The sequence below is a fragment of the Nansenia antarctica genome (genome assembly GCF_963989245.1).
Source record: "Nansenia antarctica genome assembly, chromosome: 6".
Lineage (NCBI taxonomy): Eukaryota > Metazoa > Chordata > Actinopteri > Argentiniformes > Microstomatidae > Nansenia > Nansenia antarctica.
In genome coordinates, this window is record NC_137676.1 from 42,893,849 (window position 1) to 42,915,469 (window position 21,621).

Here is a 21,621-nt window from a genome sequence, read left to right on the forward strand (position 1 = left end):
GGGAGATATGATCGCCTTCCATCAGCAGAAACTGTGTCTCTCTCTGTCAATAATTTTTGATTAGTCAGGCGAAATGAGAGACTCATTTTAGTTTTTTTTCTGGCAATTTGATTAGTCGAGTTAAGGTCCTTCCAATGGTTGGGTGTTTGTACATCATAGGAAGGGAAGTTTGGCAATAATATTTGATTTCAATTGACTTATATTGCTTGGGAAATATGTTGGATAAAATCCAAGCACGCTATCATTAAAAAACAATAATTAAAAGAAAACACAAAACTGACCATAAAAGAAAATAAATAAAACGATCATCTTTGACAATCAACTGATTTGCGAAAGAAGTCTGAAACCGACTGAAACCAAATCACTCTCGCTTGAATACATTTTATAATTTCAAACGTACGGTTCATTCAAAGAGGTGAAAGAACACTTTCCAGACCTTCTGTAGGGCTGTGGTGCTGACATGAAGCTTCTTCATTGGCCCCGCCTCCACCGGACCACTAGCGAGCGTGTCGCCCTGGTTACCACGGAGATGGCGATGCTGAAATATTAGAGGATCCTCTTCCTCCTCAGCCAGTGTGTACCCCTGAGATGAACACAGTTACAATGATACACACAAACCCAGTCAGCCCACACACACAGCTTTACTGAGGAGGCAGGTTGAAAACATGTGTTGTACATTGTAAATGATACACAAGTGTATAATTTATTTTCTGAAGAGTCACTCTTTGTATTCTATAAACAGTGTACTTTGAGTTCTATATAATTGTTAAAATGTGTCCTCATTTTCTGGAGAGACTGTCAGTCTTGGGACATGTGAGAAGGTGGGTACCATCAAATTGTTCCATATCATACTGAGTCATCTCAAATGAGAGATCATAGACGAAAGGACGGTGTTGTACCTGAGTCAAACATCATGCAAGGAGAAAAGGAAGGGGGCGGGGCGGAGGGGGGGGTGGTTCTGACCTTGACGATCCGACAGATGAGTACATCATAGCGTTGGTGATTGATTCTGTGCTTCAACATCACTTTGTTCACCATGGGAATGAAGATCTGGTACTACAGAAGAGAGAGAGGGTAAATAAAAGAATGAACATCCTCGCCCGTTGTGCGTAGCTACTCCACCTAGCCCCCCCATGCACCATGTTGGTTTGATCCAAAAGTTGCTCCTTTTCAAGTCGAGCCAGACTTGCCTACATCTGGTCTAGCGGTTTCTAATGTTTGGGTGGGGCTGAGAGGGTGACCTCATCCACTCTCATAAATACTGCTCCCTATTGCCATTTGGTCAGTGTGTGATGACATCAGCTGGCCTCCACAGGAAGTAGTAAAAGCCGCAGGCACCAGGGCCGTGTCCCAATTCCCTATCATTTCCCTGAAGCATGGACACACATTAACAAGGGATGGACTGGTGTAGGAGATGTGGCGGAAACTCATTCTAGCCCTTTATTTATTTTTGTTTAACCTTTATTTAACCAGGAGGTCCCTTGAGATTAAAATCTTTTTCGAGGGAGACCTGGCTAAGAAAGCACACAAGTACAGATACAAGTTACAAAATTGGCGAATAAAACATAATAAATAACAGACAAGAGATAACAGATAAATACTATTAAAAAAACATCTTAGGAGTAGCAATTGCACATTTCTGTCACACAATTTCTAATCAGAGCTTTGAACTCTCTCAGAGAGACAAGGTTATTAAGCTCTAGGGTGTTCTGGAGTTTATTCCATTACGAGGGCGCAAAATAAGAAAAAGCTTCTTTGCCAAGTCCCAAGCGAGACCTGGGTACCTGGTAGAGCAACCATCTAGTGGAACGAAAATCATAACTACTTAGACAACTCCTGTGAAATCCATGTGGGGGAGTGCACAAATACTCACTTCAGGGAAAATAGTAGAGAATTGGGAGGCAGCACAGGAATTCAAGGAAAAAACAAGTAGGGAGTCTGTGACTGTGAGAGCTGGGGGGGTGGATACCTTTTTGCCCAGTTGGAAGACAAGTGAGGACAGGGTGTCCATGGAGGTGATGCGCAGCTCTGGGGTGCTGTCCAGCGCACGCACAATGGGGTGGATGATGCGCGACGCGTAGTCTGTGAAGTCCAGGGACTCTGTTAGCCGATCCAACGTCTCCAAGGAAACCCTGCGGCAGGGCGAGGGAAACACAGGTAAACATTGCCACCAAAGTACACTCTGACACAGGCGGAGATGTCGCCTTCCAAATGTTCTAACACTAAAATAAGGGGGCACTTGCAGGACACTAAGCTCAAGTATTTATGAATACTTTTTATAATTTATTTCCTCCATGACGCCCAGAAGGGTAAATAAAAGTTAGAACACCAAACGTAGCCTCTGGCACTTATGTCCTTTGAACAGTGGGCCTCATTCATTCCATGTAACTCACCATCAGCTTAACAAGCGTTTCGTGAGGAGAATCATGGGAGAGAACATTTAACACACTGGTATTATAAGCAAACCAGAGAGAATGAGTTACTACCTCACATGAACCCAATGATATAGAGAGATGTACTGAATTGAATATGTATTCTACAGCATCCTTCAGCGGGCCACATCATCATGAATCGTGGATGGGAGCCATAGAGATGGAATATATTCTATACGACGGGAGTGTTGTGTTGCTGTTGTACTGACTTGCGAGCCTGCAGGGGCACATCTGGGGCATCAAACAGTTTGACTATAGGAGGCAGCAACAGGTGGAGGTAGTCATCCAGGTTAGCACCAAACAGCTGGATAGCATTGAGGAGCTGAGGAGATAACACACAGTTGAGACAAAGGCAACCCACTGTAAGCGATGAAAAAGAATGACATCAAGTCTCCTAAATGAAACCTGATGGTGCTGCAGAAGGCTTTTTTATTTATTCTGCTATTCCTCCAACAGTACATGCTTCCTAGGAACAAGCTGGTTCCAACAGCATCCCGTAACCACACGTTTTCACTACATTTGGTGAAGTGGGGGTGGATGGGTGTTCTATGGAGGGTTGGTGTTCTTTTTTGGGTGCGTGAGTCCACGTGTGTGTGTGTGTGTGTGAGGTAGGGGGTTATGACATATACTACAGTGAGTCGAAATTGCATGTGGCGAGACTGCAGGAAGTTGGGGGCTTGACAGAACAGCTCCCGGAATGATGAAGTCCTGTTTTCTTTCCTTTACTTTGACTGGAAGGTAACACGATTCCTCCTCCTCTCTCTGCAGTGACCCTCTCGTGATACATACACAGATTACACCAGACCTTTCTGTTATAGACTATCCAGACATGGAGGGGTGGTGGGGGGGGGGGGGGTTGTGGTTGGGTGTTTTTTTTTGGTTATCTAATATCACAGAGCCTCAAGAGAAACAGGACTCATGCTATGCTATGCCCGAGAGAGATTGGACTACTGTGGTTGGTTTAGTGTGTGTGCCCTGTGGTCTATTTTCAACCCATGATTTACTGTTTGAGGAAACCCTGGATCAGTATCTTAGCAATTAGTGAAAGGAGAGAGGGTGCCAGATATTCTATACTGACTGAGTTGTTGTAGTGGTGGTATGTTTGGCTAGGCTAGACGTTCCTGACAGATTAAGATATCAGACACAAACAAAACAGTATGCTTGAAGACACCATTAGTGAACTGAACTCTTGTACCTTGACAACGTGTGCCAATGAATTAAGACAATGGAGCCAAGTGTTTTGGAGAACAAATATTAACATCCACTCTTTGCCACTGAAAAACCAGACTTAGTCAGAAAAGATAACACTTAAAAAAAAAAAAAGATGGCAGCATTCCCACTTACCTAGGCACATTTCCAGTTCTATGAATTCGGCCACTGATGTCTATGCTAAGGCTATTCTTGTTCAAAACGTAGACAAATAAACATACAGTACCCTGTACGTGACTCGGAGATCATTGCCATTGAGGACATGACGTTTACCCACCATTCTTCAGCCTTACCTTGATGGTGACGCTGCGGCCAGTGCTGTTGTCGTGCATGAAGACGCGCAGCATGTGGGGGATGAGCTGGGGTAGGTAGAGCTTGAACTCTCCCCCCAGGGCCACCACGATCTGCTCAATCAGCAGGATGATGGTGTTCTGCATGGGGTTGTTGGGTGTCCAGTACTCCTGTGGGGGACAGACACACATTGTATGTGGAGAGTCATTAAATACATGGTGTACTACTACACTCTTCCAGATGTGATCTTTTTTTTATTTACAAGAACAACGGTTTTCGACCCGAGCTAGGGATAATACATACTATAAGACTATGGGACAGAGACAGACATTACCCCCGTGCTCAGAAATGTGTTTTTCCCTGAATAATGACTGACCTGAATTCCAGCCCAGGCCCTTATGTTTCTGCCCTGAGTTTTTAAGAGCTACGGAGGGTACGGCCAAAGCACTCCCGACCAAACTCTACCTCATCTCACGCCTACTGCTATACTGTATATCAGGAGTGAGTGTGTGAGGGTCTGGGTGAGTGGGTCAAAAAGGATGGAAGGATATTCCTCCAGGATGTGATGTAATGAATTCATATGCCAAAATTAGGGGGTGGGGGGACACAGGGTGGAGAGACAATTTCCTGTCAGTTTAATTGACATCACTCGTGAAAAAACACTCTACCACCAGTTTTAGAGACCTGGTAACAGCCAGTATAGATATTGTAGATAATGGGGGTCTATTTTTTTATATTTTTTTATATATATATATATAGTGAAACGATATGTCCACAGCCTTCAGCTGTGAAAGCTCATGGAGGTATTCTGTCTATGGACAGTGTTGCAATCGCCCCCAACCCTCTCTTTCCTGCTCTGGAACTACATACTGCGGGGTTGCTAGCTACCGAGAACAGATGATGTGAGTCCCGAATGGCTATTCCAGCCCCTCATCTGGAGGCATGAGGTAGACCGTTACAAAAATGAATAGATCCTTTGTTTGACTCGCCATTTATTAACTCCAGCTCAAGGTGCAATGGCACAAGTTATTTTTCTCTGAGAAGTTACTGCCGATGAGGCTCCGAATGTTATTGAGATTCCGTTAAAGAATGGACATTTGATACTTTGCTCCTTGCTATGCAGGTACAGTGTGTGCTAGACAGTTTGTCCGCAAGTGTGGCCTACAGCATCATGGCTTTAACAGTCGCTTTAGACTTTCTCCACATCATGTGATGAAGGTCTTCCTCATCATATTCCTGAAGGTTTCGCTGAACTGTAGAGAAGCACTTGGCAAAGGCAAGACTGGCTAGCAGTTTTGTATGGGCTAACACTGTATACATAACATAGACATAATTAAATGCCCATTTCTGATAGGGGCCCTCTGTAAACAATAGAATTTCCCCATACAACCATATGAAAGGGTTTCCTATGGAACAATTCTTTCATTCTAGAAAGTCACACACATGCCTCGTGCCAGGGAGTTGTGTTCACGGGCCCCTAACACATTAAAGATAATGAGGAAAGTAGAGAGAGAACTGCAGCTTGCTAAACAATTAAGAGTTTGCAGCTGTTTCTGAGTCAGGGGGATACAAAAAAAAAGAGAACAGGGGCTGATTGTTGAACAGGGCACTACTCACTCTGATGAGGGTGAAGATGTCATCCATGTAGGGCCGGATGTGGACTTTCACAAAGCACACAACCATCCCCATCTGCTGGAAGAGGAACTGAAAAAGAGAGGGGGTGGGGGGGGGACACGGGGGGACAGGTGTAACCAAAACATGGTGATTGGCTCTGGAGGCTCAGTTCAGGAAGAAACTCGAACCAGTCAAGGGCTCGGTGCTTTAGTCACGGGCACCTCTGTGATTTCACACACTGACACTGTGCTTCAGGAGTTTATTGAGGGGAAAATGTGTGGTTGTAATAAAATGGCGGATGCAAAACAACTCCTGGCTTAGACTTAAAAGATTGGGAGAGAACAGGTTGGTTCCCTCTTATGAAGGTGACAGTGGCAAAGTGACTTTTGGGACACCGCCATTCCTGTGGATAGGATAGTTCCACCGAAATGACAAGATGACATATTTTAACAACATAATCAACATAATCATGAAATGCAACACAGTAGCAGGCAAATGTTAAACTAGCTACACTTCATACCTCTCGGATGCTGGCATCGCAGACACGGATGACGTTGAGGAAGGTGGGCATGACCTGGGGCAGGAACTGCACACACTTGAGGCCAAGGGACTTGAAGATGAATGTGACGGCCTGCACCACCATGGTGTGGTGGTTGGACAGCGAGGGGTCGCGGAGGATGCGCATCAGGGTCACGATGGCGACCGCCGGGTAGAACTCGTCCAGGGGGAGGTTGCCCATATTCACCAGCATCTCACTGGTGCTGTAGTCCGCTGATGAGAGACGGAGGGAGGGAATAAGAGAGAGAGGGTGGGAAGTGGGGATGGAGAGAGAGGGAGAGAGAGAGAGAGAGAGAGAATTTAATTTATTGGGTCAATAAATAACACAATCCATGCCACCAAAACCGAACCAGTCAGACCAGACCATCATCCCAGTAAGAAAAGAAAAGAGAAACATTCTAAACCAGACAACCAGGATTATCAACAGAACATATAACATTCTGCAGGCGCTGGGTACTTATAAACAGAGGTATGTTCCCTGCAAGTTTATGGCAAGCATGCTTCTCCCTCAGGAGAGCAGTCACAAAACCTATGAACATGCCCACCTACCAGTGAGAAATACATGATCAAAGATTATATAAGGTTTTTGAATAAAGTTCTCCTTTAACATAATATTCATAGCTATTGTTGGGCTATTCACATGTAAATATCTATTCAAATGCTGAAAGTGCAAGGCTTGGACTGAATGTGTTGTGCTGATATTTCCGGCCATTTTAATGAACTGGTGAACTGAACATTTCACTTAAGCAGCAAATACGTTTGTGAGTCCCACCGATGAACAGGCAAAGGTGAGTCACTTACACATTGAAAATAAGTCCAGTGACGGGACTGCTTCCAAGGTCTGTTCATCTGGTCGCAAGACCCAACAGTATGTGACGAAGGCCTGCCTGTCTGTCTGTCTGTCTGTCTGTCTGTCTGTCTGTCTGTCTGCTGCAGTGAAGGAGTTTGGCTTTTACGGGAGAACTGTGGAGACGGAGACGTCTGGTATTCAAGGTTTCATTGGCCCGGTGTGGGAGTCCAGTTGCAGCCATACGCCAGTCGCACACTCTTTTCTCCCTCTCTTTAGATGCCTTTCTCTCCCTTCACGTGCTAGTGTCAGACACATAGGATGGCCAGAGAGCCTGTGTTGCTTTTGATACTTAACAGGCCAGCTTCTCTACCACGAGACATACTGTGCCTAGGGCCTTTACTTCCCCACACCAGAGTACCACTGCCTTGACCAGGCCCCACTACTACAGTACCTAGTCCTGTGTGGTTCCGTTAGACCATGACCTTTGAAACGCTGAGATGGTGGATTTGTGTCCCATTGGGACCATATACTATATACAAAACCGTTATGCATTCACTGTATTGTAAGTCGCTTTGGATAGTCTGGATAGTAAATGGCACACACATGCACGCACACGCACGCACACGCACACACACACACACACACACACACACACACACACACACACACACACACACACACACACACACACTACTGGGAGTACATTTAACAAATGATTGGAATAAATGGTATTGTGGCAGGAGTCCTCCAAGGAATAGATATAAGCCTGCGTATCTACCACAAGGATATAAGGATATGCACTCAATTCTGTATTCTGACAGTAAGTACTATGGTGGCCACCACAGCAGTTACCCTATATGGCCTGGTGTTGATAGTTCATGAACCCTAACTCCAAGCCTTGGCTATATACCGCAAATGTACTGTATCATTGTCATCGTCATCGTCTTTGTGTCCCATGGCCTATCCTGATTATTGTATTTTATTGTATTCCCTGGGTGGTGGCTGAGGTCAGGTGAGGTGGAGTAAAGTGCTAGCTAATGACTTCCCACCACAAGAGTGGGACTTGAGAGAGAGATCACTTCCCGGTACACAGCAGCAGCTGCCATGGAATTCAACTGTTCCAGTCCAGACACTAACTCTGACTGTAACCATATCCCAAACTGGAGAGATAGCCTCCATTCCAGTCCGAGTCCTCTTAGCAGGCCAGACTGCTAAAACTATTACCGTAAAGCTGAATGTCACTGTTGCATCAGTGTATTATATCGGTTACGGACATCCTACTCGATCTTTTCATTGCGATGGACACCGTAAATTAATTTACACGTGACACCACAAACAAACAGGGAAAAACCCGCCGCGATAGAATGTTGGATTTTCAACGTCCCTTCTTTTATATTTTTATTTTTATGTCTCCGGACCAAGACCTAGCTCCTCAGGAGGTCGAGTGTGGATGATATTATCAGATGCGTAGCCTTGTGTAAACTCAACGATGTAACATAATATTATGACACTGACGTGGAACTCTTGTGGACACTGCCAAGGTATGAAGGGGGCCTCAGGGGGCCTGTCTAAAACACGGAACCAAGTCTGTACTTCTACGTTCATGGGAAATATGAGTGATTTATGGCTATAATAATACAGACAAAATACCCTGCATGAATATCAATTGAAAAATTAACGATCAATATACAGTACCAGTCAAACGTTTGGACACACTTTCCCAATCAATTCAATGGGGAAGTGTGTTCAAACGTTTGACTGGTACTGTATCTCCGGTCAACCATGTATTCCAATGACCTAAATGATGTCAATGCATCAGTCTCATCCATAAATGTGTCCTAAGTAAAATTCTCCCTTCTCTAGGTTGACGCCTCGAGGACTCTGAGGTCTTTCATATGTGGGTCACTCTTGATTAAATGTCACTACTCTAAAAGATCTTAAAGCTGGACTGAAAACACCTCATTATGTTTTTGGTTTGCCATCTGAGAACAAATATGTGCAGAGGGGAAAAGAGACACTTGGGTATTTGGTTGTAAAGCCAAAACACCACCTCATTGACATATATAGCATCATCACTAAGCAGTGCCCCATTTTCAGTAAAGGCTATTTTCTGGAGGCCAGTATGTGGCCATTTGTTGCGTGCTCATGGCAACCAAGTCAAGCACCTTTGGTAATTGAAAACGCAAACTGCTTCTAATGTAATAGAAATGTATGTGTGTGTGTGTGTGTGTGTATGTGTGTGTGTTTGAGTGGTGTTTAAAGATCACCTGAGTCCTGGCTGGACTTGGACTCAGAGAGACTGACTGCAGAGGCGTCTCGTGATTGGTCGATCATGCCAATGTTCACTTTGTGCTTGTAGGGGTCCAGGGCTCCCAGCAGGCCCAGTACACGGATCGCCTGATGGACGGAGGAGATTATACATCAGTTGAGGGCGTGGGTATAGGAGGACACCATGACGTAGATCACTTACATCAGGGCATGAAGAAAGGTCAATCTAAACCAGAGTAACTCCACATGACTCTTAATACTATACTTAGAATTCCAAGGTCAAACTGAAGGCATTTAACAGGCCGGTTTAAGTGTTGCTAATGTGGACAGCTGCATTTAACATTATTCAGAGCCATTTTGTGCTCACAGCTGTTGGTCGTATCCCCGTGTTTAACCATTGCTACTATGAAACTGTGAAGGGGGGGGGGCGGGTTGAGACAAAATGGGGGCACCTCTCTCCTGATTCCCTGGTTCTGCTCCGTCTTGAGGAAGTTCAGCAGCACCTCCAGGAGAGAGGGGTACTTGCGGTAGGGCTCCACCACATAGCCTGTGCTGGCAACCTGCTGACCCAAGGTCCACAGTGCCACCTGGTGGAGAGAGGATGAGTAACCACATTCATCATGTAACTAAACAACACACAAACAGAAAATATTTTTTAAATCACCACAATATAGCATGGCTAACTCTGTCTTGTGGATATTCTAATGGAGAATATGATATCCTCTCTCAAAACAAGGAAAATGTGATGGCACTGGGAGAAATACCGCACTATCTGCTTGTGGGAAAGACTTGTAGTTGATGATATCAAAGAGTTGAAAGAAATATTGAAAATGTTTCCCAAGTGCTACCTAAAAATCATACCTGTCTCTTGGCCAATGAGGATGAGTCCTGCAGCATGTCCATGATGATGGGGAACAGCTCGTCCATCCACTTCCTCATCTCTAAACCACTCACCTGGGAGACAGTTTGAGAACAACCAATAAAAACACAGCTCTCACAGAAGCCTACACACAGACTCGCTGTCTTTCACTTTACCAAACCATACATTGCTTCATTTCACCTCACCTTTCAGATGTACAAGCTTGTAGTTCATTTTCATTTATAAAGCCTCTTGAATTCACTAATCCGTACATGGACACTATTTACCTTACCTCACATCATTAGCACTGTCTTGGATATATACTACTTGCCTAACCTGGAGTATTTACACTTGACATACTCCTATCCAGACTTGGTCCTCTCTGGTCCATTGTTCAGCACCTAGGGGAGGGGTCTGTCTCTACCTGTGCTTGCACTGCCTCAGCACAAACTCTCTCTACTCTGGCAACGCCTGCACTCCCTCTGCGCTGCACGACCAGGCGGACCCTAAATCTCACTTCCTCACTCCCCATTGTAGGTTCACAGTGTATGTTGTAGGTGTAGCCGTTCACCTGAGCAGAGGGAATGAGCGGCAAAACGAGTTGGAAAAAAAATTGCTAGGAAATATGATGCACAGATATGAAGGTATACAGAGTACAGGCATAAAGAGCATCTAGATACAGTACACACCCTCAGTGGGGTTTTCTGGTAGGGACACTACTGGCTCAAACTCTCCTTACCTGAGCCAGCTCGCCTATGGTGGCGAGGACGCTGATAACCACACCAGGGTTGGGGTCTGGGTCTTTCAACTTCAAGATGAGGGCCTGAAATGGAAGAAAAAGGGTGCTTGAGCCAACTGTCACTGAAAAACGCATTTAAAAGCCTTTTAATAAAACAGAACAGTATCTTTATAAAGGGCTCTATGTATCTCACTTTGAGTGAGGAAAAAATTCCAAAGACATTGAAAGCGTAGCAAGCGTCCGGAACAGAACTGGTGACTATACCTTTAGGATGGGCTCCATGTATGGGCGTATGAGGCGGGGTGCGTTCGAGACCAGGTGTCCCAGCATGCGTGCGCTCTGTTCCTTGTTCCTGCCCACGCCGCTGTGCTCCAGCTCTGTCAGAATCTGCAGGAGTGCAGTACCAATAGCATGATTTAGCATAGTAAAACACTGTACAGAGTCAGACATTTAGCAAATTCCAAGACCCATAATGAAACATAACCGAGGATAACCTGGTATATTACTGACCCTCGCCAAAGAGCACCTTGAACTAGGGGTGGGCATCGACGATCGATAATTGATCGATAATTGATCGATAAGGATCTTGGTCGATCACAAAATAAAACATTTGTGATCGACCAAATGTTTTATTTTGTGATCGACCAAGATCCTTATCGATCAATTATCGATCGTCGATGCCCACCCCTACCTTGAACACTCCCATCCTAACCGAATCCTGTCCATGTAAGCACTCTTTCCTCTCTTTTGATTATATCAGCAATATTCAGTATCCAAATATGGAGTGAGATGTAGGGGAGGGAGAGATACTGGGGGGGGGGGGGGGGGTCTAGAACGTCTTGTGTTTATGTGTGTTTGTACCTTGATGCTCTAGAACGTCTTGTGTTTATGTGTGTGTGTACCTGGATGCTTTAGAACGTCTTGTGTTTATGTGTGTGTGTACCTGGATGCTTTAGAACGTCTTGTGTTTATGTGTGTGTGTACCTGGATGAGCATCTTGCGCAGGAAAGGCATGACGAAGGCGGGGTTCATGCTGCTGAGGCGTCCGATGGTGCAGATGGCCAGCTCCCTGATCTCAAACACCTCGTCGTTTAGTGCCACGAACAGCGCCTGCAGGTTCTCCGCCTGTGCCAGGTGGGCGTCAAAGCGCTCATCCAAGGAGGCCAGCACGCAGTATCGGATATCTGGGTCTGAAGGGAGAGGGAGGAGAGAGAGGAGAGAGGAGAGAGGGGAGAGAGGAGAGGGTTGTTTTACTTTATAGGTTGTGGTGTTGATATACGTTTGTTTCATGAAAATCATTCACGTAATTAGTGGATTAGCTACAAGTGCTTTGTACATTATAATGTGATATAGATACAGGCAATTCAGTAGATCCGTGATAATAAAAGTGGTCTGGGAAAAAAACAGCACACACAAGTAGAATATTCCATTGACATGTCCATAATGTTCAAAGCATCTACTTTGATCCTGTCCTACTGTAGTCATGTTACCTGGGTCAGTGATGCCCACCACCAGCAGCTTGCTGAGGACGTCGGCCACCACCTGCACGGCCGTCTGGCTGACCACATGGCCGTGCCCGCTGATCAGGTGGATGGAGGGCGTGAGCAGACGGGAGCAGGTGCGTGCTGCCTCCATGCGAATCTCCTTGTGCTCGCTGTTCAGGAAGTGGTCGGCGCAGTGGCGGACAAACTGGGTCAGGGAGTGACCTGGGGGGGGAGGGACCCCGATTAGAAGAGCAGTAGGGTGTTTGGTATTTGAACTGGTTATTACATGATCTAATATTGTTATTGGACATAAATGTAACTTTTTTTTTACTTTACTTTGACACTTTTTGTCTTTTGTAAAAAATAAATTAAGAAATAAAGATGAAGAAAATAATACACTGAAAACCTACTGCCTCTGATTAACTACTGAGAATATGGAATTAGACAAAGTAAACAGAGTGAACTTTGTTTGATATGCGTCCTCTAGAATGTGTCACATAAAAGTCTCACCTTCAAACTCAAAGCTGCCCAGTGTCCTCAGGGCGAGGGTAATGCTGCCCACGTCGCTGGCCTCTGGGATGTTGGTGAGGCTGGGCGATGCCAGCTGGTGTGCCAGTCCCTTGGGCATGCCCGGGTGGCGCAGGGGCTTGTGCATCAGCACCAGAGAGAGCATCTTCAACAGCCCGTCCTGGATGTCTTTCTTCAGCAGGGGGATCTGACGACTCAGGTCATACAGCACTGCTGTCAGGGCAGGGCTAGAAAAGGAGAGCTTGTTACTATTCGTTAGTAAGACCAAGACCCACGCACACACACAAATAAAAAGGGGTCTTAAAACCACATTCAGGGTTGCTAAATATCTGCCCATCTTATTGATGGAAGTGGCTTTGGAGCAGGGAGGGCAAACCCTCTTCAACCACGCCAGGCTTGTCAACGTCAGTCCGACTGTACCTGAGTCCCACGGCCAGCATGGGCTCCAGCAGCTCCTTGATGTCCTGCTGGATGCTGGGGCCCATGGCTCTGGACAGCATGCTGATACAGGTGAACACTGTGGCGTCCACCTGCATGGTCTTCTGTCTCCTGCACATACAAGCAAGGAGAGGACACAAGCGTTACCTCACACTTTCTTTTCCGAGCACCCAAAAATATCAGTCAATGCATATCGCTGCACTTCCATTTTCTGAGACGGAGACAGACCCAAATCCACCGTACAAGTACATCACCCTGTAGAATCTATACACATTCAAGGTATATTTCAATCAATACTTTTCTCCATGTTAAAAAGCAGAGAGATGTACTTGTGGGCGAAGTCCTTAGGAGGCAGGGCAGCCTTGATGATCTCCAGGATCTTGGTGAGGTAGGGCTGGATCTCAGTGCGTACGGCCACCACCAGCAGACCCAGGGCCTGGAAGGCCGCCGTGCGCTCCTTCTCCTTCTTCAGACAGGCCAGCAGGTAACCCATGGTGTCAGCCAGGTACTGGTCTGAGATGGAGAAGATGAGACAAGAAAAATTGAATGAAAAGAAGAGCAATTAAATGAGAGCAATTACACACACATTGCAAAAGAGCCAGACCGGAAAGTAGTGAGGAGAACAACTTAAGTATGGATATGTAACGGTACGTATACAAAGTTGCAAACCAAAGCAAACATTTACCTTCTTTTAAAAAAGAAACGTCATTCCCTTTGTTATTGTGAGAGCATGAATTCAAAACAAAATACAAATATAATTTCATACTCCACATGCATCCCAACATGAAACATTTTTCTGCCCGACTGATCTACTTTCAAAATCACATCCTTCAGTAAATGCTACAGAAAACATAGATTTTAGGGTTCTGTTTAGTGTCGACTTTGCATCCAAGGCTCCCTTCTGACCTGTGAAGGTGTGTGGCTGAAAGGCAGCCAGTCGTGGAAGCAGGTTGAGGATGGTCATCTGGATCAAAGGGTTCTTACTGGTCCTGTACTTCAGCACCCAGCGGCACACCTGAGGGAGACAACAGCAACACCTGTTCTCAAATCGGACACAACTGAAACGTCATTCCACATCGACACACATACATCACATCTGAAAGTCAAAACACACTGAGGCAGAACACAGTTTACCTCACCACCTAATGCTACAAAAGCAACATAACAGAAACCACCAGTCACAGACTGTACAGTGTACACCTTTGGTGGTTGCCAAGTTGACCTGTTGAACACAAATTAGGCTAGACCTCACTAGTAAAACATTGCCACTTTCAGCCTCGAAAGATCATTTTATTATGAAAAATCTTTTTACAGCAATATCAAACTGACATCAATTAATAATTGGACGAAAGTAATGAGTACCGCACAACGAGCTAACTCAAGGTAGAACACTACAACAATATTCAAGGAACCCTCACCTGATCAAAGCGCTCTTCCATGAGCTCACGGCAGTAGCGGCTCTCCACCAGGGAGCTCTTGGCGGGAACGGGAGTGGCCCCGAAGCTGAGGAAGCCCTGCGGTGTGCTGTAGCCCAGGAGACCCAGCAGGGCGTTGGATTGCTGTGGCTGCACCGACTGGAAGCTGGTGAAGGGTGTGATGTGGCGTGGCTTGGTGCCGAAGCCCATCAGCTCCTTGCAGTACTTGTCGTGGACTAGCTGCTGCTGGGTGATCTCCTCCATCTCCTCTCGCATACGCTGGGGAGAGGATGTTGAGAAACCATTGGGACAAGATCAGAAGACAAAGCTCTAGCCCCCCTGTCCTGCCATAACTGTCCACCTGACAGAACTGGATGGATATGGGCAAAGTGGTTGAGGTTCTCCTAAGCCAATATTTTTGTTTTATTATTATTAAACCAGGTGACCTCATTGAGATAAGGAATCTCTCCAAGAGGGACCTGGCCAAGAGGGGCAGCACAAGGACACAGGCATACATTCAATACACAGATAGACATAATACAAAATAACAAGAAATTAAAAGCAGGTTTGGGCGGGCACAGATACTGAATTAAAAGCAATGATCATTTCCAATACTTTCACCTTCCAAGACCTTTAAAATCGTTATGTAAGCATCATAACGGATTAGTTCTTTTAATTGTATGTCTTTCTGGAGAGTATTCCAGGCAGAGGGGGCAGCGTACTTAAACGCATTTTTGCCCAGTTCAGTACGAGCACATGGAACATGCAATTGTTAAGTGTCCTGTGAGCGGAGGCTATAATGTTCATGGTTTCTGAGGAGATATGTACACAGATAGGTAGGGACCAGGCCAAGGAGAGTTTTATATATAAAGCTCAACCAATCGGTATACCTGCGTTAATACAAGGATGGCCAGTCCGCTTCTATATACAGTACAATGTGCAGTAATGAATAAGGTGTTTACAACCAGTGACAAATCTCAAGGCACAATGATACACAGAATCCAAAGAATGCAGACATTGAGCAGAAGCGTTCAACATTACCATATTGCTCCCACTTATCCGGACCGTTCTGATGTGCAGACAAGGAAGGGTTAGGACTGAACAGCTGTTGCTCATTCTTGTTTTACTAACTGGCAATTGAATGTGCAGGAGGTTGTAGGTGTTGTAGGTGTTGCGATGGACCCAGAGACTTTAAGGGTATTGCAGATATTCTAACACAAAGCTTTAGTTTCCTATGAACTCTTGTGTTTGTCTGTGATGTGTGGTACGGAGAGGGGCTCACCTCTCCTTCCATGCTGCTGATGCGGACAAGTTCATTGAGGATGAGTAGGGCACCGTGGACCCTATCATCGCGATTCATGCCCTTTTCTTTGGCCAAGGTCTCATCAAACCCTTTCTCTGCTTCCTCAAAGGTTTGCTATAGTGAAGGATACACAAATAGTGAGTGATTAAAATTGGGAAAATATTTGAAAGATTCCTCACAATTTGCATACAATTATATTGTTAAAATAAGGAGAATTGCATACTTTGTACCACTGTGGTTTCTGCATTTCCTTCGTCTCTCTTTGGGTGGTGAGGATGAGGCAGGCCCTGAGAGCAGATACGGCCCCTTCACGGATTGCCTGCTTAGGGTCCCACACCGCATAAAAAATGTTGTCAAAAAATGGTTGGACTTGCTGAAAGAAAAAGGTGGGTGCGCTGACAGCCAGCTCTCTCAAGACGAGAACCTGAAAAGCAAAAGTAAAAAAAAGTCTTTTTTTTATTCATTATGGGAAAAAGAAAGCAATTTTCCTCCAAGATTAAATATACAAATGAACAACATTATAGAATCAATTGTACAATTATCACTATCTCAGCCCAAGAGCATACTGTAGTTAAGCCATGGGACTGTTCTAACTAGGTCGCCTAACGACAGAAACATCAGCATAAAAGGGCCACCTGCATTTTCTTTCCAAAGCAAAAACACAACTTGACAAACACTGTACAGTAAGTTGACAAAACAAACAGAACTGTTCCTACTCACAGCAGCATGACGTCTTCCTTCATTCCTGTCTGCCCCCAGCCACTCCAGTGCCCTCTTCACCTCAAACTCCACATACTCCGCTGTAAAGGTGTCCCCCGCCATGGAGAGGTGACCCATGGCCTTGGAGGCCATCTCCATGACAACAGAGTCACTGGAGGGAAGCAGGTTGCGCAGGTAGTTGGCGAATCTGCTGATTCTGGTGGCATTGCCTCCTTCCACTCCAATCAGACTCACTAAAATAAGCACACAAGAGAAGGGCTTGGTCAGCTTTTTAAATGTGCTGGGGGAAAAAGTGAAACACACTCAGAGCATTGAACATGACAAATGCATTACCTTGAGACAGGTCTTACAGTACCATACACGTCTTTGAGATTAATCAAACTGTGATTAGTTAAGCTGTAGTCATCTTGACTCACCTATAGCAAGAATCCCTCCTTTCTTCTCATTGACATCAGAGCTAGACACCAGCTCGAAGATGTGATGGTTAAGTTCATCGTAGAAAGTGGTGGCTTCATCTTGGCTCAACTTTGATAGAATTCAGATACACAGTCAAACACAGCAAGAGTTGAGAAAGGCATATTAACTCCGCTTGAGACAAATTAATGGTGGGTAAAATAACTTATTGTGAAATACAACTGCAAAATCACGGACCTAGGAACACATACAGTGTAAATAGACTGTATAGAAACATTAGAAATGTAACATTAGAACAACAACACCGTCATGAGCACATTAAGAAACCTTCAAGGCTGCTCACCAGAACCACAACCAGGTTGATTGACAACGGTTGTAGGTATGAAGCAGTTGTTACACGAGACTAGTGTATTTCTTATGAAGATGTTGCATTGCAAGTTTCTGTCTACTTCTTTGTAGGGCCACTAATAAAACAACTCGTAATCAATAGATAGACAAATGCAGTTTTAAAAAAGCAGTTCAGGTACCTCTCTGAGCTCTGTGGTAACATAGTGCTGGAGATCTTTCGCAGATTTGGCTCGTGTGTCTTCATTCCGACTCTTCAGGCCACTGATGAAGTGTTGCAGCACAGTGGCTGTGCCTGACATGATCACCATCGCAGGGATGGCCGAAGCTGTGGCGAGGAGCAGAATACAGAGGTGTTGATCACTAGTCTACTGCTACTGCTACTGTACAACCTGACACCGGCTACAAGAATCATGTAAAACAACTGTTGATTGAGTTAGACATTGGGTAGGTCAACATCATAACAAACCAAGCTGGATAGTTAGTTGTTATTGTAGCAGTCACCTCAGCTCTACACAGATATTTGCTGCAACTTAGCTACACAGATATTTGCAATGTACAAAACACCAAACATGTAGTGAATTCTAGGAAGTGGCAGCTTAGCTAGCTATATCTTCGATCTTGTGTTTTGAAAGCTGGTATTTTAGCTGGCTAGCTTAAATGCTACGCTATGCTGTTAGCTAGTTGCTAGCTGTCACCTGAAGCCTACGGAATGAGACTCAGTCAGAGCAGGGCAACACATGTGCATAACAAACCATACATATATAATACTTACAATCTCGCTTTATTTAGACTACTTATTGAACTGGTGGTGTTACTGCTACTCGATCGCCTCCAGTAGAGAATAAGTCATTGCCTGGCTTGTTACAGGAGGGTCTGGCTGTCTGTGTGTAGTGGTACCAGAGGGTAGCGTGTAGATTCTTCACAAACATCCATTTGCGCAGTTCTTGCGCAAAACTCTTGCGCAGCTCTTTTCAGATTCAGATTCAGATTCAGATTCAGATAACGTTTATTGCCATTATGCTTGACACATATAGGAATTTGTTTTGGCATTTACAGAAGGTGCATTTATGCTTTTTTCCACATATAAATGAACAAAACAAGTACAAATACAAATGCAAAAACAGGACAACACAGGACAGACAGTGCATGGATAGTGCTGTATATAAAGTGCAGTGCAGAGTTATTCAAGGTCCAGTGCATGTTCAGTCCTGGGCAGACTTGCGCAGCTCTTGCGTTTCAGTCAGTGGTTCCAGGGAGGCAAATCATCTTGAGTGCAACTGCAGCAGCCAGCCTAATGGTTCAAACGAAAATGAAGTCAACATGAGTTGAATATTATAAATAGACCCAAAGACCATGGTTATCCATCAGCAGGGATAGCTCTCTGTGCTTAACAATCTCTGAATTTATAGGCTACTTTTTACCCATTTTGATAGGTATTATTATAGGATATTCCTTACGAAATATGAAGTTTGTCTACAGGGAATTCCAAGCCTAAATAATCAATTTTTTTAAACATACTTTGAAGGCCCACTATCTCAATGTGAAGGCCCATTATCTCATCCCTCACACAACTCTCTGGCCAGTTCAGAGACTGTAGCTATCCCCAAGAGAAGATTCTTTTTATTTTTATTATCAGGCACCAAGCTCTTCATTGCAGAGCCATCCTGCTTACAGTAAATTAGGTGGTACCCTGAGCAGTACTTGACTACGGTCTCATCAGTTAAGCCATTATGGCAAGAAATCTAAATGTATTTATGAGGTCATTATGTTTAGTACATTTATGTTGTACTAAAAGATCATTACCAAATGCCAATTATACCCCGTGGAGAAAGGCTCTAACCATAAGGGCTCTGTGTCCCCTCGTGTGAGGGTGAGGAATGTCCACCTATCCCAGTCGCTTTAAACCATGGTTGCGTCCAACATTGTCTTTCCTAATTTCCTCTCATCCTCTGTCTTCACTTCCTTTAAAAAAAATAATGCATATAGATATTCTGCATGGCATTGTGAGTTAGAGTTACCATTAGTCATTGTTATAGTCCACTGCAACCACCAAGGGGAGACATTGCTCAAGAAAATAATGTTGACTTTTTTAAGCGAACACTGTCATTGAATTCAGGGATCACATAAAGCTGTTGCAAAAATGATGTGTTTCAGGCATGACATTTACATCAAAGCAAAGCATAGATGAGATCAATTATATACAAATAGTAGGCTTCCTGATTTTCTTGAAGAAATTAGCTTGCTTTATAATTTCTAAATGTCATGAGCCTCATCGTCACTAGCATCATTCGCATCACCTAATGGTCTTTGTCATGGGACTACATAGTCATGCTCAGAAAGAAGGTTGCTATTTCACACCTGTGATTCAAATATGGGTGGACAGTGATGAGTGATAAGAGTAACAGAGATGTATTTGAGTAACATTACTCTCCCCATGTGAAACAGTCATAGGGCAGGCATTTCTGTCTGTGACAGATTAAGGGTTCTGGTCATCTAGAGATAGTGTCAATGCATTCTCATGATAAATATGTGTGCTATGTTGAGGTGCAATAATGATGTATGATAAAAAATGGAATAAGTAGTTATAACTTATTAAGGATGGTATTCATAAATCACTGAGGTTCTCTCCAGGGTGCCTCTGGATCCTTCACAAAATGCTCTGTGACAAAAAGCTAAGTGCAGTCCTCATTTTGTTGTCACTGTAAATGCCTTCAGGAGGGTATACACATTCAAAGATACTGTATTCTCTAGCCTATAGCCTATTGATATGGATTTAATCAAATAAATTGGTACAGAAGCACTACATGAATTGGAGGTTATTACGACTTTATGTCACATTATGGAACATTTGCCTCTGGGGGTGCTCTTGAACCAAAGGGGGTTCCCTTAAAGGTTGACTCTGACGTCACACCTGTGAAAAGTCATATTGATATTTTATTGTATTATGTGAGCATATATTAACCATAAGGAAAGAGTTACCAACTAAACGTTCATAGCGTACCATTAAAGAAGGGAATTCATTGGGAATTCATTCATTTCCACAGTCAAATGTTTCACTAGATGACATTCAAACTGAGGCTGTGAGTCTATTCCTGATCATTCATTCCAATGGCAATGGAATTCTCACTCCTCAGGGAGATAGCATGCCTTCCCATAACATGATGTTGAAATATCAGGATGTTAAAAGATGTACCTTCCCTTTGGTTGCACTCTTACGCCCTGTCCGGACGGCATATAAATTACCTGAGGACCCCGGTAATATTTGTTTACCCTAGGACCCCAGTGATTTTAATGACCAATCCGGACGGTAATAAAAGATCTCCATGCATGTTTGCGTTTCGGGTACAAGATGCCATTTATCCTCACACAAGAAGCTGTTCCCGGATGTTTTCGTCAGACCCACATGTTCCCGGATGTTTTCGTCAGACCCACAACACAACGCAGCGGTTCTTTCAGAAAAGTTACTTGTCAGACATGGCGCCTAAAACTCGACACTGGACCCGAGAGGAGACCTTATGTCTCATCTCAGTGTGGGGGGAACCACGCATCCAACGCCTTTTTGAGCAATCCATCCACAACCACAACATTTGGGATGAAATCTACAAGCAGGTCTGTGACAAATCTCCGTCGGTAAAGACGAGATTTGAAACGACGAAGTGCCGTGAAAGGATCGAATACCTCAACAAAAAAAAATACAGAGAATGCATCAAGCACAACAGGAGAACCGGTTCGGACCCCATGTACTTTCAGTACTTCTCCGAAATCGATGCTGTTTTGGGTAAGTTAAACATTGTATTGCATGCTAGCAGGCTAACGTTAGCTAGTTGGCAAGTGCTAGCTAGCTGCTAGCTAGTGCTAGCAGCTTCCTAGATGGCTGCTTGGCAAACGATGTAGCTAGCTAGCACTTGCTAGTGCAGTGTAACGTTATTAGGCCCAACTAGCTACTTGGCTGGTGCAATTGTGTCTGCTAATATTAAATGTCTAGATGGGTGGCTGGATAATTAGCAGATGGGCTGGATGGCTAAATGGATGGCTGAATTGTAACAGTATCATAATAAGCATTCTACATGGACAGCTAACTAACTGAACTTTGGTTGATATCAACAGGTTGTCGTCCTATGACTAATCCTGGACATGCTCACATGGACAACTTCAGCTCTGATGATGAGACTGTAGTAGAGCCATCTGGTAAGATTGGATATCACCATCCT

The 21,621-nt window shown here is 44.4% G+C and overlaps 1 protein-coding gene across 1 annotated transcript in view; it reads right to left on the minus strand.

Moving 5' to 3' along the window:
• The window catches only part of mtor (mechanistic target of rapamycin kinase), an 83,152-nt gene extending 64,850 nt beyond the window's left edge, over positions 1–18,302 (minus strand). Inside the window, exons 1-25 of the mRNA XM_080533608.1 lie at positions 18,183–18,302; positions 17,590–17,735; positions 17,065–17,173; positions 16,649–16,881; positions 16,152–16,352; positions 15,908–16,042; positions 14,629–14,904; positions 14,117–14,225; positions 13,540–13,723; positions 13,193–13,321; positions 12,755–12,999; positions 12,251–12,466; positions 11,745–11,950; positions 11,025–11,147; positions 10,761–10,844; positions 10,024–10,116; positions 9,615–9,749; positions 9,162–9,291; positions 6,067–6,317; positions 5,550–5,636; positions 3,935–4,102; positions 2,642–2,754; positions 1,970–2,132; positions 964–1,056; positions 437–583 (exon numbers count right to left, since the gene is read on the minus strand). Of these exons, the coding sequence (XP_080389734.1) occupies positions 437–583; positions 964–1,056; positions 1,970–2,132; positions 2,642–2,754; positions 3,935–4,102; positions 5,550–5,636; positions 6,067–6,317; positions 9,162–9,291; positions 9,615–9,749; positions 10,024–10,116; positions 10,761–10,844; positions 11,025–11,147; positions 11,745–11,950; positions 12,251–12,466; positions 12,755–12,999; positions 13,193–13,321; positions 13,540–13,723; positions 14,117–14,225; positions 14,629–14,904; positions 15,908–16,042; positions 16,152–16,352; positions 16,649–16,881; positions 17,065–17,173; positions 17,590–17,718 (3,759 nt within the window). The 5' untranslated portion in view covers positions 17,719–17,735; positions 18,183–18,302. The remainder of the gene's footprint in view (positions 1–436; positions 584–963; positions 1,057–1,969; positions 2,133–2,641; positions 2,755–3,934; positions 4,103–5,549; positions 5,637–6,066; positions 6,318–9,161; positions 9,292–9,614; positions 9,750–10,023; positions 10,117–10,760; positions 10,845–11,024; positions 11,148–11,744; positions 11,951–12,250; positions 12,467–12,754; positions 13,000–13,192; positions 13,322–13,539; positions 13,724–14,116; positions 14,226–14,628; positions 14,905–15,907; positions 16,043–16,151; positions 16,353–16,648; positions 16,882–17,064; positions 17,174–17,589; positions 17,736–18,182) is intronic.
• Between the last annotated feature and the right edge of the window lie 3,319 nt (positions 18,303–21,621).